The sequence below is a fragment of the Manis pentadactyla genome, chromosome 10, assembly GCF_030020395.1.
Source record: "Manis pentadactyla isolate mManPen7 chromosome 10, mManPen7.hap1, whole genome shotgun sequence".
NCBI lineage: Eukaryota > Metazoa > Chordata > Mammalia > Pholidota > Manidae > Manis > Manis pentadactyla.
In genome coordinates, this window is record NC_080028.1 from 94,475,500 (window position 1) to 94,499,206 (window position 23,707).

Below are 23,707 nucleotides of genomic sequence, written 5' to 3' on the forward strand. Positions count from 1 at the left end.
CTGTGGGTAACTGAAGTCGCAGAAAGCGGAACTGCGGTTAATGGGGGGACTGCTTATTTTATTACACCACACTTGTTTTCCTCAGAACCAGTTATGGCATGGGGGTTTTTTTTGTGAAGAGCAGATGAGACAAGGTCTGTAGGAAAGTTATCAGAGTAACCAACCTACAGTTACTGCTCGATAAATCGAACCATGATGCTGCTGCTTCATGAGAAATCACCACATACAAAGGAGTAAAACAATGTCCCCTGAAGGTGTTCCTAGGGAGCCACAGAGTCTTTTGTTATGCTTTTGAAATAAAAATTAACTAAAAATTGGAAATAAGGGAGGGAGTTGGGGAAAGCACGTCCCTACCATGCATAGTGGGGCATTGTTTAAAGGCCTGTCTGAGAATTATTTAATTATCTGGGAGGGTGTACACATATTTGACTTTGTTATTTACTATTTGATTGGAGCACCAACACTGAAATCTCACATCAGCTTGTAGATTTTATCTAGTAGGAAAATAACCCTAAAGTTTATGGTTTTGTTGTCCGAGAGGCTGTTAACCAGCTTTAATGTAAGATTGTTGCTGAAACTTACCTATGAATCCAGGTCTTTAAATGCTCCGAGAATGAGCTTTACCATCTTATTTGTTCCCTGATTAATGAGTTAGATAAATTTTTAACAAGTGTTCACTCTGTATTTGTATGAGTCATGTTTACAAATTCTGAAACTATGCTCGAGTGTGATCATCAGTGCACCAGGCCCCAGTGAGTCCCCTGTGCCCATAATATAGTTCAGCAAGCATTCACAGAGAGCATTCTGTGTGCAAGGCTGGTCACCACAGGGAAGAGGAAAATGGGTAAGAGTGGTCCCCAGAATCAAGGATTTCATAATTACTTATGTAGAGATCGGAAGTATATAAATTAATTCTTCCACCGTGAGGAAGAGAGAAGCAGCCCCAGGCAGCCAGGAGCTGGCTGGGCACTGACAGCTAGGCTGACGTGTTCTCCTGTTGAACATAAACTTTATTGCAAATGGTGAACATCAAATCGAGAGGGCCACCCTGAGACCAGGAAAGCAAGACAAAAATAAGACAAACTTCACAAGTATTATCTGAAAGCAAATAAAGATGTGAACATTGTCCAAACCACAAAAATAACCAAACGCCTCCATACGCTGGCTCATCTGAGTGACTGCTGCTTCCTCACCAATCCTTTGCTCTGGTTTTATCTTTAAATCCAGCTTTACCTTTGCTCTGCTCTTCTCACCGACAGGTAAGAATTAAGAAAACTTATCAGAGAATTAATCACCCCCACTCACTGACAACCCGGCTTCCTTTAAACCATTCCCCGAAACACAGAACGCAAGCCCAAGTCTTAGAATAAGTCCTTTCTAGCGCCATCTTACTGATCGCTTTCTGTCCAGAAATGAATGAAAGGGCAAGCTAGCCAGGTACCAATCCACAGATTGGTACAATTTAGCTACAGAAACTTTAAATGATGTAAGATGGAGAAAACTGTTAGGTAGAAATGTAGACATGAACAGCCAGGGAAGGGGAAGATAGGATCCAGGGGAAAACCCTGTCCAAAGAGCCCAGGTAGGGGGTCCCACGTGAAGACAACAGAGGCTTGGCAGGGAGGTAACTTCTCTGCTTATCGGGACCAGGCCAAGCTGATCCCAAGCTGATCCCAGCTTAGGGGCAATCGAACAAAACTAAGACCCTCCCAAACCACACCTCATCGTGGGAAAGGACCTGCGCACTGAGGGATGGCTGCACAGGTGGACCCGTCAATCACATAGGCCCACCCTGTCAATCAAAGTGGTGCCTCCTAGCCAGAATGCAGTATATAGGCCACCTAATGGATGGAGGCCTTTGTCTGCCTTGAATCTGGCCTGCTCCTCCCTTGGAGTGTACTCAAATAAAACTTTAGCTCTGCTTTGTTATTGTGTCTCTGCCTTTCGGGTCTTTGTTTTGGAGGGGACGCGAACCAAGGAGGGAAAACCCGACCCACAACAATCCTTCCATCTCTGTGTCACCTGCTCAGTGGTCATGGGCAGGATCTTCTGGTTGGCTGAACCTGGGGAGCAGGGGGTGCTCTGTTTTTTAACTTCTCTAATGAGGTCTGACGCATTGAACAGTTCTCCCAAAGCTAGAGTTTGGATACTGAGCAACCAAAAATTGCAACTTTTATCCATTACAGGAGCAATAAAAACAATAGATGGTCTCTAAACAGCTTTCTAAGTATGGTGAGTCCTGCTATCTGTAGGAATTTTTGGGGGGACGTTTCATGCTGAATTGGGGTCACAGCTAAATTTTTTGGAAAAATAAGGGGGAGGCTTCTCCTTGCCTTATAGTGGTGGGCACCCAAATAAGACTACTTTAGGTTTAGCACCCTGGTTCCACCATTTAACTAGCTGTGTGACTGTTTGAGCCTCACTGAGCTGCAAGGTTTTCATCTGTAAGAGATGGTCACATAGTATTCACCTTGATGGTTCGCTATAACCTTTAAAAGGATTAACTCAGATAATCTGTATAGAGAGCATAGTGCCAAGTAATGCTAAATTCTGAATAAATGGTAGCTGAAATCATCGTTAGCATCATCACCACCACTGATAATCTTTTCCCCACACAGCACTCAGCTTCTCTTCTAAAGAAACGTTGGATGCATGTTTAAGGACTGTCCAAGAGGAACTCCCCAAATTTGCCTACCTGCTGATTCCAACCAGTGACGCTGAATTTTCAGGAATCTTGCCAACCTGCTATTAAACTGTTGGTAGCTCGAAATCTGCCATGGTGGGAGTATTTACACCATGGAAATTGGCAAATGATACAAACCAGTAGTACAACCCACCTTCCTGATTCCCAGCCAGTTGTTGAGCATTTGCCAGCAGCACTACTAATTATAACCCTACCCTGCCGGCTTTGGAGCCTCCAGCAGAGGATACTTGCTGTTTCTTTGTGGGTCAACCAAACCCTAGGATCCTGCTTTCCTATAAAGGAGGCCACTAAACACCGGTGCTGAATAAACATGAGGTTGGTTTAAATGTTAGTGTCTTTATCATCAAAAGCAGATCCACTTCTGATGGTGCAGTGAGTTGAAAGAGAATTGTGTGTGGTGGTTGTAGAGAATGCAGCGCTCTGAGGTGTTTGGGTAGGAGCAAGGCTGCAGGGCAGGAGAGTTGACAGAAACTGGTAGGGAGTGGGGGGCAGGGCCTTTCCTGGGTTTGGGGCTTGGAGATGGTTTCTAAGGGTTTTTTTCCCCTTCAGTCTTTAGATCTTCAGCTGAAAGGAATGACAGCTGTGGAATTCTTGTACAGGAGGGGTCCAGGGCCAGCCATCTAGTCAGAAGGAGGGATCAGGGGATTTATCTGAAAGCTGCATTGGCAGTGACAGGCCCATGGTTTTTACTGAGGTTGAGTGGCACAGATCAATAAAAATAGCATGGTTTCCTACCAGGGTTTTTACTTTTACTCACACAAAATTGGGGGAAATGTTCTATTGCTCATCTCAAACACATGTTTAAAACATCAAGGTGATTTTGTGGGCTTATGGGAAGGGGCCCCCAAGAAAGCCCACATCTTGGAACTGTCACTGGTTGAAAGCATTTTGGAAGGCTCCTGACTGCAAGGATGGGACAGAGCATGGAGGTACTGGGGCAGAAGGGGACAGCTGGGTGTCTGTGGGTGGCATTTCTAGCCAGTTTGTTACAGTGGCAGTTTTTCGGGCTCTGGAGTCAGACTGTCTTCTTTCAAATCTAGCCTTCATCCCTTGCCAGCTGTGCGATCTTGGGTGATTTACTTAACCTCTCTGAGCCTTCACTCAAGTTGAGAACGATAAAACCTAGACTATAACTTGTGAGGATTAAACGAGATGGTGCTGGGTCCAGTCCCTGATGAAGGTCAAGTCCTCAAGTGAGTGTTAACTTCAGTTAGTACTGTATTAGCCTGAGAGAGGGATGGACGTGGGGGGCAGGAGGGAAGGGTTGGGAGAGGAGTGCCAGAGCTCAGCAGGTATCAGAGAATGGAAGGCACTGGAGGGTCCAAATGCTGAGGACTCAGAATAGAAACGTATTGAAAACAGAATGCAAAGCAGGATCACTTGAAATGCACATGTTTAATTGGATTTCCCTGGGGTGACTCACTGCCTTTGATAGATGCTGTTGCCCTCACGGGGTCTCTATCATGGGATTTGAAAATTTTCCACTGGCACTTGCAGACTTGAGGCCTTGTTTCAATAAAAATCCAGGCTGGTGTGTATTCCTCTGTGCCTGCCTGCCAGCTTGCCTTCCCTTCCTCATCACGCATTTACTGTGATGTGTCAGGCGTGGGTGAGGCGCTTAGAACCACAGAGGGAAGAGGCAAAGCCCCCTAACAGGCACCGAGTCTATTTAGGGGGAAACACAAGTGCCTAGATGGCTGTCGGGGGGATGAACTGTGTTATGACAAGGGGGCTGTGGCAGGCAGGAAGGAAGAGGACCTGATTCAGCCTGGGAGCATCAGGAAGGTTCCAGAAGGAGAAGCTGGGCTGTCTTGAAAGCTGCATGGGAATTAGTCTGAGACAAAGGTCTTCTGAGCAGGGAAAGACTTGAAGGGGGCGAAGGCTTGAAGGATGCAGGTCAGGATTCACACAGGCGTGGAGATGGCCTGCTAGTGTGGAATGGGAGCTCTATGGCTAGAGATGCGACTGATGAGTAAGGGGCTACAGGGGCTTCTGCTGTAGCTCTTGTGACCCAAAGTTGGCCGTGTTCACCTCCAAAGAATGAGGTGGCCCCCAGTCATTTAAAACAAAAAGCAAAAAACTTTAAATAGCATTCAGCTATCATACCAAGGGTCTCCTATGACCACATCTGTATCAGACAAATACATGCATATGGTAAAAATTAATTGATTAATTAATTAATTAAAGAAGCAAATAAAGGAAATAGAAATTCCTTCAAAAAAATCATTTTGACATTCTGTATGGAGTCTTCCTTTTTTCTATGCATCTGTACTTCACAAAATTGGATCCTGACATTCCTTAATAACCGTTTTTTAAGTATGGTCTACTCTCTTTTACAAATAACATCTCTTATGAGCATCGTTTTTAATGCCTGTGTAGAATGCCGTTCTGTATATGTCCCATAATTTATTTATGCCGGTCCTGTTACTATTGGACATTTCAGCTGCTTTCAGTTTTATTTGCTGTTGCAAACAAGACTGTATTGCACATAATCACAGCTAAGTCTTTGTGTTACCCTTCACTATCTCCTGAGGATGACATCCTAGAAATGGAAGCACTAAATTAAAGGGTTTAAATGTTTGCAGGGCCCTTCACATATGTTTCCAAATTGTCTCCAATTTTCTATTCCCATCAGTCCATTGGCCAAGTATTTCTCCTTAGGGCTTTTCGATTCTGGCTTCTCAAAGCCCCGTATCACTGGCGTGAAAATGAGTTGAAGGAGTTAACTTCATTTAAAACGGACTTGGGAAACCCTGCAGGGGGCGCTCTCACGCACGTTCCGTCGCTGCGGCCCTTTAATTCAGCAGGAAGAAGGGAGATGGTTCTTATCTTGACAAGGGAGGACACTTTTCACCTAGGAATTTTATCTAATGCTTTTAAGAAAAAGGAGGAAGGTCCGTCCCTGCCCCAGCAATAAGGCTCCAACCCCTGCTTGCAGCCAATGAGAAACCTCTGCAACCTTGAACTCCTGTTCTTTTCCAATGAAGCTTTGTACAAAACTACACTCTTCACACCTCCTCCTAAAAACCTAATAAAAGTCTATGGTTAGACGTAGTTTGCCTGCCCCAAATTGTAATTCCTCGGCCTACCCCCAAATAAATTCAGTTTGCTAGTAAATAAACTTTTATTTTTATGGGTGACCTGGAGAAACTGGTCTGCAGAGGGCTCTCCAGTGGGAGTGGAGAGGGCTCAGGCTGGGAGACATGACCATTATTCTAAGTACTGCAGGCTGCAGAGGACTTCCCTCCTGCCCCAGCCCAAACTCAGCCCCCAATCAGTCCTTAGGCTGATTAGTACCGCCCTCCCTCTTCTTATAGGACTGCCAGAGAAAACACAGGGCACATGGCTAGATCTGAAGTTCAGATAAACAGTGGATCCAAATATTGCATGGGGGATCCTTAGACTAAAAATTACTTGCTATTTATGTGAAATTCAAATATAACTGGGTGCCCTGTGTTTTTGTTTGCTAAATGTGGCAACCCCATCACCTTACCGTTCCATGTTGGCTGTGTTTTCTCAAGGGGTCGTCTTGAGAAAAAAAAATTCTAAATGGCTGCTGAGTTTTCCTTGTGGAGTGTGAAAATTATATATGTAACCAATGTCCTGTTATTGGGCATTCGTGGTGTTTCTTTTTATCCCCTCTCTTCTTTTTCCTTCCCCCTCCTCCTCCATCTTCCCCCCATCCCTAGGGTTTGAAGCTTAATCTTTGTCCAAGTCTTTAATTCTTTGTGGGCCACTGGACCAAGGGCGTCAGGGTGAGAATTAGGGGAAACCCAGGGCCAGAACCTGTCTTCCCTTCATAGCTTGCTGCGCCACTCACGGGGACAATTTATGTGTCTCAGTCTAGGCAGTAACGTGGCAAGAGTTTGGGGGATAAAAGTAGAAAATAAGAAATGAAATCAGAAAACTGAATACCTCCTTCAGCAAAGCAAAGGATGTAAGAAAGGACAAACGCTCTCACAGACACTGCCAGGTCGCCTTAGCAGGCGCCTGCAGGAATCTGTTGGCCCACCTTACAGGCGCTGGGAGCAGCCCAGTTACCGGTGGTTCGTCTCTGATAATTTCCCATGGTTCTTTCTGAAGATCAGAACCCAACAACATTTTTCTACAAAGGGCCAACTGGTAAACATTTTAGACTTTGCGGGCCTTAACACCATCTCTGTTACCGTTAACTCTGCCGTTAGTGCGCAAAAGCAGTCACAGACAATACAAAAATGAGTGGGCATGGCTGTGTTCTAATAAAGCTATCGACAGACACTAAACTTTGGATTTCATTCAATTTTCATGTGTCCAGAAATATTCTTCCTCTTTTGATTTTTTCCCCAACCATTTAAAAATGTAAAGACCATTCTTACCCATGAGTTGTACCAAAGCAGACAGTGGGCCAGATTGGGCCCATGGGCTGTCGTCTGTCAACTGTGTTGAATATTCATGAGTAAACACATCTTCCAGGAAGTCTCTTGAACACATTACACAGAAAGGGCACAGTGAGGGTGCTCTTCCCTCTTGCTGTGCACATACTCATCACCACGTCTGCCACACTGTCCTTCAGTGCTGAGCCATGCTCTCACTCTAGAGCCTAAGATGGCTCCCATGTCAAGTCCTTCACAACCCACAATTTGTATGTCACCAATATGTCCCATTCAGGCCCATGCTTCCCTGTCACATACCCAGGGACACCACATCCCTTTCTAGCATCAACATCTGACTGAGCTGCTCCCTTTGCCTGAGTGCCTGGCACCCCTCTCCTGGACCGTCCGAGTTGTGTCTGTCTTGTGACATCTCAAGCTGGGAAGCTTTCCCCCAAACTATTCTGAGCTCAGTCTTATCTGAACTCGATCCTCCACGTGGGGTGGGATTTTCATATTCCCAGTTGCGAGATCAGACTGCCTATCACTTACTCTATGACCTTGAGCAAGTTCCTGACACCTTCTGAGGGATGATAATAATAATACTCAGCTCACAGAGTTGCTGCAAGAGTTAATTGAGATGATTTGTGGAAAATTCTTAGCCTAGAGCCAGACACCAATACTTACAAACACATTAATAATGTCAGCTACAATTATACTTCTGTATTGCTTGACATTTTTTACCAGGAGACTGTCTTTAGGGAAAAAATATATATATTTATTTTCTCTTTTTTTTTTAAAGAAGACCAAAGGTACCCCTTTAGGTCTGAAACAAAACGAAACAATATTGTTAGTAATTTTTCAGGTAGACTTTTAATTGACATGTCACATACACACAGAAAGGACACAGACCCCGAGCGTTCAGCTTGATGAGCTTTTCAGTATTACTGATCTTTAAATTGAAACAGAGACATTCTAGAAAACCCCTGGGGGAGAGAAGAGTAATCTGTGCTTGAGGGAGGTGACATTTTTTAGGGCGCAGAGCATCACATCCAGGAATGAGAGTGTGGTTTTAACCAAGGGAGAAGCCAGGTAACATGCAGGCCATTAATGGTGCCACAGGGAGAGAACAGGCAGTGGGATCCTCAGTGATGTGTCACAAAGGCATCCCTTGTCCCACATAGATGTGTCACCTGAACTGGTGGCAGGAACCTCTCTGGTCCCTTGGTCCCCAGCATGATGCTGAGAGATGGCTGAGCTCAGGGGCTCACTGGAAATGGCTCAATATTTATTCTGTCCCAGGGATAGCACTTGAGCTCATTAATCCAAGAACGCTAAACAAATGCACACACTCTCGGCACCATTAGACTTGAGGAACTTGAAGTAGCACGTGAAAAGTGAGGCTCATTCTTTGATGCAGGAATGTTGGCTAAGATTTTTCAGGAGTTTCTGCCAGCTGTCAGCTAGCTGTTCACCTCCTACCCAAGGTGGAAGGGGGATGGAAGTAGCCTTTCCCAAGCATCTGCTGTGCATGTGCCAAGCACTGGGATCCCTACCCCACCTCAAGACAAAGGAATTACTCCTTCTTCTCAGAAGTGAAGACACTGAGACCTAAAACAGTCTCAGAGGGGGGACTTGCCGACATCGTACAGCCAGTAAAGAAAGGAGCTGAGATCTGCACCCACATCTGGCTGGACTAGCATGTGGTTTCCTCTATGTGCTAGCAGAAAGGGCTCCAGGGATCATGGAAACCCCTCATTTTATACTTGAGGAAACAGGTCTGGGTTGAGGAATGATTTGCCCAAAGTCACTGTGGTGTAATAAATATATTTGGTCTTTGTCCCCAGTTTATGGCACAGAGCTGCTAAATCCTTGTAATTTCCTGATAGGTGTGCTGGGAACTTCTTTGTCCTACTCTTTGGTCCTGGACCCTGGTTCTGGACACAAGAGCTTCTAATAACATGGCTTTCCAGCATGATAAGAGTTAGAAGCTTGCAACTTTCAGTGTTAGCTACCCCCACCCCAATTCTACGGGGAGGGGAGAGAAGCTGGAGGTTGACTTAATAATCCATCGTGCTTACTTGATGAAGCCTCATAAAAAGCCCTAAAGTATGTTTGGTAAACGTCCAAGTTGGTGGACACATGGAGGTGCTGCAAGGTGACAGGTCTGGACAGGGCACAGAAGCTCCAGACCCCTTCCCCATACCTTGCCCCATGTAACTTTTCATCCGGCTGCTCATCTGTGTCCTTTATGATAAGCCAGCAAATGTTTTCCTGAGTTTTATGAGTAGTTCTAGCAAACTATTGAACCGAAGAGGAGATCATGGGAATCTCTGATTTATAGACAATTGGCTAGAAGTACAGGTGGTCTGAACTTGCAATTGGTGTCTGAAGCATGGGACCGAGGCCTTAACCCATGATGTCTGTGCTAACTCCAGGTAGTAAGTATCAAACTGAGTTAAACGGTAGTGATGCTGGGGTTCTTGTTCACAGAGTGGAAGACTGAACTTCGTGAACACTCAAAGTGGGATAGCAAGTGAGAGGTTTTTATTTAGAGATAAAGTAAGAGGAAAGAGCTCCTGGCTTAAGTCGGGAGGGGACAAGAGAGTCCGTGGTTGTGTACTGTCTAGGGGTTTTATAATGTGATAAAGGGCTGGGGGTGTGGACATGTTAAGTGGTCTTAAATGTTCATCCTTGAGGAGACATTAAGTCTTTTTTCTTATCAGTCTTCCCAATAATTTTGCAAAATTAACATAAGAAATTTATTGCAGATTTCTTTCCCGGAATAATAGCTTTTTGGTCTGGGAGCATATCAATCATCAATCAAGACTGCCTGCCCTGCCCTCAAGGTGGGCTGAGTTACTGTCTGTTTGCCAAGAATTTAAGGGCAATCTAAGATGGACTCTTTCTCACTTTTGCTATGTTGTTTATGGCTGGGCTTGTTCGCCATTATTAATTGCCCAGGTTGCAAATCACCTGATCAGGTCTAAAGGAGGAAAAACAGCACAAAGGCCTGGGCCTTTTAGCGTGCTAAAGTGAATCTTACACATGATTATAAATGATTAGCATAATAAAAACATGGACTATGCTGAGATACTTTCCTTTATCTGGGGAATATTAACTGATATCACTGAAGAATGACTCTACAGCTTAATGCTTAACCCGGAGTTTTGGCAGGGAGTTTCCTTGCATATTGTTACACTGCTCTGACTGTAATTATCTTGCCTTGCCTTTTCCGGAGGCCCTCACCCTACTCTGTCTAAACCCATGGCCCCTGTCTCAGTAGGACACCCAGTTGGTGTCCACCAAGAATTGGAGAATTGCTTGAAAAACCCACACATTTGGTGACAGCAGCATAGAGCGCATAGAAAAACAGTTTTTCTTAGTCACAGAGGATTCAGATCCAGGCTCCACATCCCAGATCAGCGCTCCTCCTCCATGACTTACAGAAGGAACCAAGTAAATATTATTTTAATGAGTCAACCCTTTCCCCTGTCAATCTGCTTCTGCCTCCACACTGTGGTCTCTGCTGGGTTTCCATTAGGCTCCGGGACCATGTCATTTTCAAAGAAATTTTGTAAAGCAGCAGCGCCATTGTTCTGACACAGCCTAATCACCTCTCCCCACCCAAGCCGGTAAAATGACCAGTTTTATCCATCGTCCCAGTGTGAAAGGCTGAGATGCAGAATGACGCGGGCTGTCTTTCCTCCCCTTCCTGCATTTAATCCAGTTCTTGGAGATGCCACCTCTCTCCAGAACCAGCTGGCAGCGGTTGTTTGCTTTCCAGGGTTCAGCACTACACATGCAGAGAACTGGATGAATGTGGCTAATTCGAAGTTCCAGCTGAGCTTCAAAAGTGCGCTTTGTGAACTATTTAAATGTTTTCCGAGCAATACTATTTGTGGCACTGGAGATTCATCACAACATAATGCTCGCCATGAGCAGGGTGTATATATGTTTGCTCCTGCTTTATTAAAAATGCACATACCCATGCACATGTATCTACAAAGATGTCTTCAGTGGCAAGTAACAGGACATCTGATTCATAGTGCCTTGAATCTAGCTGGACCAATGGCTTTTATTTGCCTGGGACTGAGGGTTTTTCTAGGACATAAGACTTTCAGGGCTAAAACCGGACAGTCCCAGGACTCAAAATCATGCTGAGCACAGTTTTGAGATAGACAGAGGGTGACGGCCAAGGCCCCCCAGGGCAAGCCCACCACATCTGAATTACATGAAGAGGACTGGCGTGAACTGTACCACAGCCCTCCAGGCAAGGTCATGTGTGCTTAATTTTCAGTTCCTTCTCCATACTTGTTTGTATTTTCCAAAATGTCTGCAGTGATCTGGGATGTGTTCTACAATCCAATAAGCATATTATTTTAACACTTTAATCAAGAGGCATGTAATTGATAAAGGTGTGTGTGTTTTTATTTATTTAAGGTTGAACACATTAGGTCCACTTGTCAGATCAACTGCTTGCCCAGTGGCATTTTCTCTTTCTTTTTCTCCCTGCTTCTTCCTTACAGCTAGTGATCATAGGAGATACCATTTGCTGAGCATCTTACTGTGTATGTCCCAGGCATGTGCTCATCACTGGAATGCGATAATCCTAGGAAGTAGTACCATCATCATTCCCATTTTAAAGATGAGGAAAATGGGACTCAGAGAAGTTAAACCCCCAGCATGTGGCCCCTTTGAATTAGAGCAGTTCCATGCCAATATTCTTGTTTCTAACCACTCCCTGCCTCTCTTTTATTCCTTTCGCCATCTTTCCTTCTTTCACCTTTCAAAAATTATTGACATTAATCAATCAGGTACTTGGATCAGTTCGGTGGCTATAACTCAAGATTTCTCCGCTTCAGCATGATTGATATTGTGGACCAGATAATTCTCTAAGGAGGGGGGCTGCCCTGTGCATTTCAAGATGTTCAGCAGCATTCCTGGCCTCCACCTGGTCAATGCCAGAAGCACTAACCCCAACACCCAGTGGGTTGCCAGAGGTACCCGAGGAACAAAACTGCCCTTGTTAAGAGCCACTGGTGTGGCCTCATTTCTGTGATAGATGTGGAAAAGGATTCCAGAGCCTCTCCAGTTGAATGATTGCAGATAGGAACCCGTGGGAACAGTTTGTGCCCTTCTGGCAAGGCCCCCAATCTCACTGGAGGCAGCTGCCACCTGCTAGGACATTCCAGGGCAGGGCTTGACAAATGCTTTGAGTTCCGCTGCTTGTCCTGGAGCTGGGATGCTGGCATTGGAGTGGGTAACATGGGTAGCTCTTGGCCAGCAAATGGCAGGCGGCACCAAGCTGGTCTGTGGGTGGCACATCTGAACGGAGGCAGCAGACCAGGTTCTTGATGAGGACGCTGCGGAAGGAGGCAGAAAGGTCAGTGGACTCAGATCTAAGTCAGTTTCAGTCCTGGTCCCACTCCCACTTGCTGTGTGGACTCAGTAGGGTCCTTTGAAAATATGAATGCTTCCCTGTGTTACTTCCTGGGAAGTGACTGACTGCTCCATCCCCAGCCTGCATTCAGAGCTTCTTGACATTCTATTGTACTCGTGTTCACCTGTGTCCCCACCCCTAACCTAAATTTCAGCTCATGAGAGCAGAAAGTGATGGACGTAAATGCTCAATAAACATGTGCAAAATGAAGGCACGCACATGCCCTTGCACACACACACACACACACACACACACACACACACACACACACACACTGCCCCCATGGGGAAGCTATTTGAAACTATGTTTCAATGGCTATAGACATGTCAAGCCCTGTGTACTCAGTGGTTCCACTTCTGAGAATTTATAGCCCCTCATCCCAAATAATCCCACATGAAGAAAAAGCCTTATTATCAATCCATATTCATCCTGCAGAGGCTAAAACAGTCTGAAAAACCCACTTAGGTAATCAAGGGCATAATTAAAACAGCCTTGATAAATTGACTTGGTGAAATTCCAGGCAGCAATTGCAAATATTGGTTACAGTAAGATGAGTTAATATTGAAGCACATACACATTAAACTATAGTACATAATGCAAAATTGTACATGCAGCCCAATTACTGAGATTATAGTGATGAACAGCCTTTCCCATGGTTAGTGGGAATATCATGCACAGCCCTTCCAGAGGGCAATTTGGAAGTTCCTATTAAAATGCAAGTGTTCATGTCACTTGACCCTGTGATTGCATTTCTAGGGATTTATTTCTAGGAATTTATCCCAGAAATGCATTAGGAAACAATCCAGATGTTTAACAATAGAGGAATAGTTAATCTGTGATCAACATATACAGTGTATATCATAATAATGGAATACTATGCAGCCATTCAAAATGAGATTCACAGGTACCAATGTGGAAAGATGTCCAAGTATATCATTAAGTTAAAAAAAAATTGCAAAAATGTTTTTGTGTAACAATGATGTCATATATGCTACTATAAGCAGAAACATTTTAAAAATTCTGGCTGATTATATGCCAAACCATTGACAATGGTTTTCTCTAAAGGATGGAGGGGGATATTCTCTGTAATGTCTATTTCTGTAATGTCTAACATTTTTTAACATAGCTGATGTGAATTTCTGTAATGTCTAACATTTTTTAACATAGCTGATAAAACACGGACCCTGAAACATGAGCTCGCTCATATGAGCAAACAGAAGCTAGGATGTGAAGCCTGGAGGGACTCTATCAAGGACTGATTAATACTGATTGATCATTTCTACGTAGTGGGATAATGGGGAGTTTTGGTTTTTCTTCCTTCAAGGGAAAACTTCTATAAGGAGCATGTGTGACCTTCACCAAAGACAGCCAGTCCTACAAACTCTTGGTTTTAAGTGGGGTGGCACTCAGGGTAGAATGTTCCATCAGTGTAACCTGCTGTTGTGCGGTGTCCTGTTTCCCCAGGATGGATGACATCCAGCTTTGCAATGACATCATGGACCTGAAGCAGGAGCTGCAGAACTTGGTGGCCATCCCAGGTAACCATTTGGGTCTCCACCTCAGTTAGGCAGCTGCTCAGAGCCTCCAGCTGGCCCGGATGTACCCCTTAGGTCTGGACGGCAGAGTCCATCTCTTCTAAAGTGGCCTCATTCTTGCAATATGGCGCTCTCTGATCACGTAGTTCAAATACAACTCCAGTCAGGCAGACCCAGGTTCAAGTCCTTATTCTGGCCACCTCCTTGATCTCAGGCAAGTCACTTTATTTCCCTGGGCCTCGATTCCCCTCCTCTAAGCGTGGAGTAGTCATAGAAATAGTACTACTAGGTGTAAATCTCATTGTGATAAAGGGAACAACGCAAGCTATGTACTTAGCTTGATATCTGGTCCAAAGTGAGAGTCCAGTAAATATTACCAATTATCACTATTATTACCTGTTTGGGAACAAACAGAGTATGGTGCTTACAGAGTTTTGACTATGACTTTGGAGTCAAATCTAGATCCGTTGCTTACTAATGACATGACCTGGGGCTAGTTACTTCATTAAAACTCAATTTCTTCATCTGTCAGCTGGGACAGTAGTGGTATCTGCCTCACAAGGTGGTTGCAGGGTTGATGAGGGGAAAACATGTAAGTGCTTAGCACAGCTCCCCTCCTATAGGAAGTGCTTCATTGATTATTGGTATTCTTATTGTTATCATTAACCAAACCAATTTCTACCCACCCTTCAGGTGGTCGTTTATTGGTCCTTTCTCCTAAGCAAGCCTTCCCTGCCCATCCAGGCTGGGTTAGGTACCCTCTGGGGGGGCTCACTCTTATCAATTACTTACCAAATAATTTTGACTCATTTGGATTCCTCTGTAGACTCCATGCTCCCTGAGGGCAGGAATGAGGGCCTGGTAGGTGCTAAGGGAAGGTTTATTAATGAACACACACAACTCCATCACAAGAATATTGCCTTGGCCTTAGCAAAGAACAACACAGGCGAGACAAGCACCCCCGCTGGCCTTTACTTGAACATTTTTTGCCATTCTACCCTTTCAATAAGTATGTTCCAAGCAGCTGCGCTACTACAAGGCCTGAGCTAGGTGCTGGGCATACAGTGATGAAGGGAACTGATTCCCTATTCTAAGGTGCTCACAGGTGGTAGAAGGAGATGGCCTGGCACACAGTGGGTTCTGGTAAGTGGTAGCTCTTACTGAGCTGCAAATACAACACAGTATGCTTTAGAACAGGGACACCAGAAACATTTGGGGCTGGATCATTCTGTTGTGGGGGCTGTCCTATGCACTGGGATGTTCAGCAGCCTCTAGAGCACTGGTGGAAATGGGTGGGAGTAGGTCTTAGGTTGGCACAGTCACTGGGCTGCATGACTGACCAGGACTGGGATGACGGTGAGGAGAAAAACAAGGCACTCGGCGGAAACATAGAAAATCCAGTCATCAGGATAAACAATATTTCAGTGCAATATTTAAAATATCAAAATGGATGCAAAAAAAATCTGCAATGAACAAAATACCCGAAGTGTAAATAAAGACAAGATCAGTACTGATACTTAATGGGCAGAAGCAAGGGATGCTAAAACTGCAGTGTGGGGACAGTCCTAGGGAAGGTGTCCTGCCCAAAATGCCGTTGACTGTCCTGTTGAGAAACTGGGTTCCCACAGGTCATAGGGCCAGTTAGCAGCAAAGCCTGGGTCCTTAACACCAGTCACACTGATTCCCTGGAAACCACTTCACCTCAATCACCTTGGTGCAGAAAATCAGGTATTTCAATTTTCTTTCTTCTGTGTTGCTACTTGCCTCTCCCACCTTGTTGGGAGTCTTTTTGTGTAACCTCTGGGCCAGGTTTCTGGATGGATTTAGCTGAGTTTAGGGTAAAAAAAATGATGCTTCCAGCAACACATCAATAAAAATATTAAGGAAAGACAACACTGAAGAAAATCAAGAGAATCTTGTTTCTCCAGCCAGGGTCAGAAAATAACTACAGGCTCTCCGATGGTCAGTGTGATCAGAGAGGAGGTGTGGGACCTTCTCTGCCCCAAGGGCTTCTCAAGGACAAGCCCAGATGTCACATGCCACCTCCACTGCCACCCCCCCCACCTCAGAGCCGGGATGCCGAGACCTGGCTGCAGAGGTTGTCGCACCTGCTCCTTGGATATAAAAATAGTGTCTCCTTTCTAGTGTTGTGGGAAAGGATTAACCTAGTGGTTCTCAACCAGGGTTGACTTTGTGCCCCAGGGGATATTGGGCAATGTCAAGGCATTTTTGGTTGTCATAGCTTGGGTGGGGGGCTACTAGTATCTAGTGGGTAGAAGCCAGGGATGCTGCTAAACCTCCCACAGTGCACAGGATGGCTGCCACCACAAAGAACCATCCAGTCTCAAATGCCAATAGTGCTAACATTGAGAAACCTCGAATAAAGGAAAATGCAAAGCTCGTGGGAATACAAATACAACCATAACAATGGCCATCTATGAAACACTTACTGTTTACACACTTATGCTATGAGATTTGCTTTTCCTTCATTACTAAGTATTTCTTTCTTTTGTACATGTTTCTGTGAATATTTAATTTGGAGGGCATTATAATAAGAGCAGCTGACTATTCATGAGCCATTACTATGTGCCGGGCAATGAGCCTAGTCTTTACTTGGCTGAAAACTTGCAACAGCCTCATGTTATGTGCTGGGAGATCACGTGCTCAGAGAGGCTGAGGAATGTGTCCAGAACCACACAGCTAGGGAGAGGAGAGGCTGGGGCATCAAAGCACGATTGTCTGATTCTACAACGAGGACTCACAGTGTGACAGGGGGCCATCGGCCAGGAAGACCATCAGGAGGCCATAGCAGAGACGGCCTGGGCTATGGAGGTGTCCTGGAGGACATGAGAAACAAGTTGGAGGGTTACACTGGCAAGCACGTGGAGATTTTAGGAATCAGATGTGTGATGGGAGCAAGCAGGGGTAAAGCTGGAAAACTGGCAGCTCTCATTGACAAGTAGGTGGGTGATATTGGCAAGCAAAGGAGTCACCTCATCAAGCAAGTGGTGGTACATACACACAGGTGCGTACAGCCTGGAGGTGGGTGGGTGGTGCCTGTAGACAATATGCCCCACATTTGCTATCTTTATCAGTGGTCTGAACAGAGGGGTCTGCCCAAAGTGGGTTTGTTTTGGCCCTCCTCATTTTCTCAATCCTTATGTCCAGCCCTGGCTCTCTTGTTTTCTCTTTGGCATTCTGACCCCCAGGCTGCATCATTACCATTTGCTGAGCACTCACCACAGGCCAAGCTCTACGCTAAGCCATTTACTAATATCATGACCTTTAAGCCTCACGATGTGTATTTTATGGAAGAAGGAACTGAGGCTCAAAGAGGTCAAGTTGCTTCTCCAAGTTCACCAAGCGAGTAAAATGGTAGAGCTAGGATTCCAACCCTGACCCCTCAGACTCAAGGGCTTTCAACAGTTCCATTCAACTGTTTCTTTGTTGATGTTTTCTTCTTTCCAGAAAAAGAAAAAACCAAGCCACAGAAGCAGAGAGAGGATGAGCTAATCCAGAAGATCCACAAACTGGTGCAGAAGAGAGACTTCCTGGTGGATGATACAGAGGTGGAACGGTTAAGGTGAGTAGGCTGCGTGTCCCCGTAATTTTGCCTCTGGTGACCCTAAGCAGAACTCAGGTGACTTGTTTTCTGACATGTACCATGCACCTTGTGGGAGCACAGGTGTCTAGGGTGACTTAAAGGTACAGGATCAGGTGTTTCCCAGCTCAGTGAACCAACAGAGGCTGAGTCATGTAATGGCCTGCTTTCTGCCCCAGGGTCTCTCCCTAGCCCCAGGAAGACATTTACTGCATCATTGATATGTGTCTCTGCTTCAGAGTAGGATCATACAGCACAATGGATGCACATAATATGCAACGATATATGCACACCACCCATACCTAACATACAACCCACATGTACCACTCACACATAGCATACAACAGCATACATGCACCATCCCCAAAGCCTGATGCATGGTCCCAGGCACTTAGCCACTTGCCTGATTTTATAGGTTCCTTAATGCTTTCCTTGCTTACTGTATGTTCCTCTTGTCTTTATACATCTGTCTTCACAGGGAGCAAGAAGAAGACAAGGAAATGGCTGATTTCCTGAGAATCAAGTTAAAACCTCTAGATAAAGTAACCAAATCTCCATCCAGTGAGTGCATACATTATTTCTTCTCTTCCTCCAATTCAAGAGAAAAAGAAATGTAAAAGAGGTATGGGAGCCAGAGAGGGCACAAGAAATGCTTTCTAGAGGTCAAACGTGGGCACCGATGGCAGCTGGCAAGGCCAACCTCATGGGTGTATGACCTGTGAAGCTGCCCCAGGCCCCCTACTTAGAAGGGCACTGTGTTTTCTTTGATGCTCTGCTTTTGCTATCTTGAAATTCTTACTAATTTTGGAAAAAGGAGCCTCATATTTTCATTTTCTACTGGATTCTGCAAACTGTGTAGCTGGTCCTGGCAACCACTGGTGCATTTTGTAGAAGTAGGTGGTTGGCCCCTGAGGCAAGAAGGTGGGGACTAAGGCTCAGGGAGCTCTGGCCTCTGTTGGAGCTGGAGTGTCTGGGGAACTCTAATTGTCCAGAGGTATGCTTTTCAGAATATTAGCCTTACAAGATACTCAGAGCAAAAAGGGTTCCAGGTGAAATAAGGGTTCCATTAGAAAATGCTGCGTATTTGACCCTCTATTTAGGAGGGTCCCTCTATTAAGAGAGACTCTATTTGGAAGGTCTATTCACATATTAAAGTGATAACAGGGTCTGCTGTCAAGGAACTGTCTTCTCTTTGTTGACCCAGTGAGGCTACTTTCAGTTATAAGAAATGGATGCCCAATTCAAACTGGCTGTAGCAAAAAGGGGGATTTTTTGGATGAAGAGCAACAAGAACCAGAGCTTCAGGAACTGGACACTGTTAGAACACCCTTGCTTTCCCTTCATTTCTCATCTCTGCCCCTCTTTGTATGTTGGCTTCATTTTCTCCTATTGCACAGGCCTTCTTCATGGGGCCAGAGAACCATAAAGCTTTGCAGCAGCAGGACAACACCAGGTTCTCTCTCCTGATATCTAAATATGTAAATCTCAGGGAAAGATTCTGATTGATCTTTTCTTGGATCATGTTCCCACCTCCTAGGCCCATACTGTCATCAAGAGACAGGGACACTGTAATTGGCCAGATCTGTGTCACAAGCCCACTCCTGTAGCAACAGGAACATGAGCTGTTATTAGAGAAGGGACAGGAAATCTTGCTAGAAAGACAAAACCCCAAAGATGCCACTACCTACTACAGCTGCAAATTCAATTTTCCCTGACTGTCCATGAATATTCCATGAAAACATCATTGTAGAATGTGAGAGAATAAAAAAAGAGAAAGGCCACAATCCCTTCTGCTGGCCCTTAAATCACAAGGCACATAGTCTCTGCCTAAACCTCACTGGACTTTCTCTTCCATGAAAGGCAGATTAGAAAAACTCCACCTAACAGCATGGAGAAACAGCAAGGAAACTTTCCTTCTGGGTTACAGGTAGCAAAAAAATTCTGACAAGAAATGCAAACATCAAGCCTGCACCATATTCAAGGGCAAAGTATGGGGTCCAAATTTAAGCCACTCATCTAGAATCCCAAATTGAAAAATTAAAACTAATCTAAAACCAATGAAATCTCTGGGACCCCAGCAAAACAAATGCAAAACTTCAGCGTTCCACAATATGCAGTCCACAGATAAATCAACCTCCATGAAGATGAGCTCTCAGTAAAAATTTAAAACCCATGAAGAACCGAGCCACCATGAGCACAGTCAGTAGAGACAACAAAGAGAATTTCCTCTCAAGAACTAGAAATAACAGACTATCTAAAAGAGACAATAAGTATATTTAATATTTAAAGATAAGAGTAGGAATAAAATCCAAAATGAAATAGCAGGATGCCATGAAAAAAGGAAAGGTAGATTTGCAAACAATTAGACTTCTAAAAGAATGATTGTCACTGAAGTAAAAATGTAGTGGATTAAACACAGAGACACAGCTGAAAGAAGGATTCATAAATTAGAAGACAGAGCTGAGGAAATTACCCAGAATGTAGCACAAAGAGATGAAGAGATGGAAAATAAAAGAAAGAAGTTATGAAACACAGCACATAAAATGAGAAAGTCCAACTTACTTCTAATAGGCATTCCAGAAGGAAAACAGAATTATAGGTGGTGGTATCTGAAAAGGTAATGTATGAGCATTTTCCAGAACAGAAAGACATGAGCCCTCAGACTGAAGTGACTTGAACAAAATTTCCCATTTATCCATCCACCAAATATTTCTTGAATGCCATGTCCTGTGCTAGGCTTGGCATATACAATAGGAAACAGAAATGAATAGGATAAAGGCTAAAAGCTGTGTTTGGAAGCTGAGGATGGAAAGTCATTGACCCACAGTCACTAGAACCGTAAAAATGCATGCCAGCTCACCACATGATCTGTGGAATTGAAGCAAGCCCTGGGATGGGACTGGGGCTGCAGATGGGGGCTCTCCTCACCTCACCTCTCCCTCTCTCCTTTTCTCCCCTCACTCCCTCTATGCTCCTACTTTGCTGCAGGTTCCCGAGCAGAGAAGAAAGCAGAGCCCCCACCTAGCAAGCCCACGGTGGCCAAGACTGGGCTGGCACTCATCAAGGATTGCTGCGGGGCCACCCAGTGCAATATCATGTAGCCCCCATGTGTGGTGACCCTGGGGCCACGGGGAACCCCCTCCCACCCTCTTGTCTTCATAGCCCCCTTTTCATTGGGGCCCAAGAACTCTCCAAGGCAGAAGGGGTTGAAGGCAAGCCCATGACTGCTGCCAGGGGCTATGGGTGCGGCAGGCGGGCCCAGCCGCCCTGTACAGAGTGTAGCAATAAGAAGTTCCTCACTGTCACATGGCCCTCCCCAGGGCATGCCGAACCCAGGAGTCTGTCTCACTGTTTATCCAACTACCAGGAAGGCTCCTCCCTCAAAAAAGTATATCTCCACTTCTATCTATCCGTATCTAACCCACGGTGTGAATGAACTGGGAGAGGGGCATGATACCCAGGTGTGTATACTTGTATACTTGTGACTTTTCAATACTCTAGCACCATGTTGGACACACCCCCATCCACTCTCCTAGCTCTGCTGTTAGGCCTGCCCACGTGGGCACAGCCATGTCCCCCATTTGTCCTCCTGCAGGGTCTGTGCCCTGGAGGGCCCCACACAGCCTACATGTCTTGGAGACACAGAGGGCCCATCTGTAAAGATTGAACTTGTATGTGGTGTCATGCTCACATCTGCTTTCTCCCTTCCTGTGTCTGGGCACGGTTCACGTCAGGGGTGATTCCACTCGCTCTTGGCTCTTCCTTCCCTTGCACCACATGCATGGAGCAGAGTTGGGGCTGATGCTGCGACTGGAGCACATTCCATGCTCGGAGGAGGTGCACAGAGCCAGAGACTCCAACACTGAGAAAAGGCAGATGACAAGAGGGTGCAGAGCAGATGCTGACCTAGGTGCGTGCCACCCACAGGGGGCACTGGAGGGAGAGCCAGCAGGCCGCCGCTCACCAGCCTAACACACAGGCCTCATTAACAGCAGTGGCTGGCGGGAGAGGCAGCCTGACCCAACCGTGTCCCCATCATTTGGTGGCGTATTTGAACCAGCCTAACAATCCCAAGTGTGTAACTTGATGTATATTTGCTACAGCCAGCTCGGCACAGCCCATGTGACCTCTCTGTACGTGTGTGTGTTGTGACTGGCCTAAGTAGTCAGCATAACTCGAGATTCACTGATGTGCAGTCACCCATCAGAGAAAATAAAAATGGAAACCACGTACACAACATTTTTAAAGTTTTCACTTTTTTCTGGATGATGGAAGTAATCCATGTACATAGTAAATCATTTCAAAAGTATTAAGAGTGTAAGGAAGGTTTTTTGTTTTTAACTCCATAATTCCTCCAACTAGAGACCACCCTGACATTTTGGCATATTTCCTTTTAGTCTTTTTTTTTTTTTAAACACATTTCCTCCTCATGATTGGCATCAGATTGTACCATTTTATAACCAGTTTTTTTTTCCACATAGTATTGTATCACTATCATCCTCGCACATCATTAAAAGTTCTTTGTAACATTAAACACTCTTTGTAAATATATACAATGGTCGCCTAGGAATCCATCTTGTAGACATACCTCAATTTATCTAACCTTCCTCATTATTGGACATTTAGGCTGTTTCTAGTTTTTCAGGATTATAAATAACGTCATGGTAAACATCCTGGGGGATAGAGCTTTGATTAAATTTCTGATTTTTCCTTATGACAAACTCCTAGAAGTAAAGTTCTTGGGCCATTATTGGGTTGCATTTTTCAAAAATTGTAAGTCAGAAGTTAATCTGAGTGCCTCTCAAGTCACAGCAGCTTTGGAGTTGACACAAATATCTCCGAGGACCCCAGAGTCTCGGGTTCGACAGCCCCTCCCACTCATCTCAGACTTGTTTCTGCTTCCGTTCAAGCTTTGACCAATGGTCTGCTTCCTGCCACCCCGAAACTGAAGAGGCTCCCTTAGGCCACTGCCAGCGCCACCACTCTGGCCTCAGGGGCTGCTGTGTTCTCCTTCGCTGCCTAGACAAAGCATGACACCAGACTATGAGCTTCCTGGAGCTGCCGTAACACAGTACTTCAACCGGGGTAGCTTTAAACAACAGAAATTTATCTCCTCACAGTTCTGGAGGCCAGAGGGCTGAAATCAAAGTGTCAGTAGGGTTCCCTCTGAATGCTCCAGGGAAGAACCCCTCCTTGCCTCTGCCAGCTCCAGGGGGCTCCTGGCATCCTTGGCACTCCTTGACGTCATCTCTCCAAACTCTACCTCCATCTTCACATGGTCCTCTCCTCTTCATCTAAGGGCACCGGGCATTGGATTTAGGGTGAACCCTAAATCCAGGGTGATCTCATCTTGATCCTCACTTCTGGGAAACCCTGTTTCCCAATAAGGTCACATTCTGAGATAGCAAGTAGATGTGAATTTTGGCAGGGGGGGCACTGCACAGATGCTTCCCACTCTTGCAGTAAAATCTCAGGCTATAAAGAGCCCACCACTCTCCAGACATGGGTCTCAAAGGCCTGACCTCTGACCAATTGGTGAGCAGTCACTCACAGGTCATCAAACCAACCTGTTACCTGTTTCTGTAAATGAAATTTTATCGGAATGCAACCAAGCGCATTTGTGTATGCGTTTTCTAGGACTTCTTCTGCACAACAGCAGAGTTGATTACTATGGCAGAGACCATATGGCCTGCAAATCCTAAAATATTTACCTTCTGGCCCTTAAAGAAAAAATTGGCCAAGCCCCATCCTAAACTGCCTCAGCTTCCCCTGTGGGGAAGGACACCATCCACTTGTCCAAGGTTATCCTAGAACTTGTCCTGGACTTCTGTTCCTCCTCACATCCACACAATTGCCAAGTCTTTAGCTTCTACCTCCCAAATTTCTCTAGAATCTGCCCACACTGCCACATGCCCAGTGTAGCCACTACCACCTTTCGCTTGGTCAACTACAGAAGCTTCTTAACTGGCCTCCTGAGCCCTAGTCACTCTCCACACACTGGCCAAGTGATTTTCTGAATAATGCAAACATAACTGTCATTCGTCTCTTTCAAACAGTTCCTGTGGCCTTTAGGAT

The 23,707-nt window shown here is 45.3% G+C and overlaps 1 protein-coding gene across 1 annotated transcript in view; it reads left to right on the forward strand.

Annotated features, from left to right (window-relative positions):
* The window catches only part of LOC118922559 (bMERB domain-containing protein 1-like), a 39,310-nt gene extending 17,010 nt beyond the window's left edge, over nt 1-22,300 (forward strand). The window contains exons 3-6 of the mRNA XM_036905462.2: nt 13,961-14,034; nt 17,500-17,614; nt 18,111-18,193; nt 20,621-22,300. Coding sequence (XP_036761357.2) covers nt 13,961-14,034; nt 17,500-17,614; nt 18,111-18,193; nt 20,621-20,733 — 385 coding nt within the window. The 3' untranslated portion in view covers nt 20,734-22,300. The remainder of the gene's footprint in view (nt 1-13,960; nt 14,035-17,499; nt 17,615-18,110; nt 18,194-20,620) is intronic.
* The last annotated feature ends 1,407 nt before the right edge of the window (nt 22,301-23,707 follow it).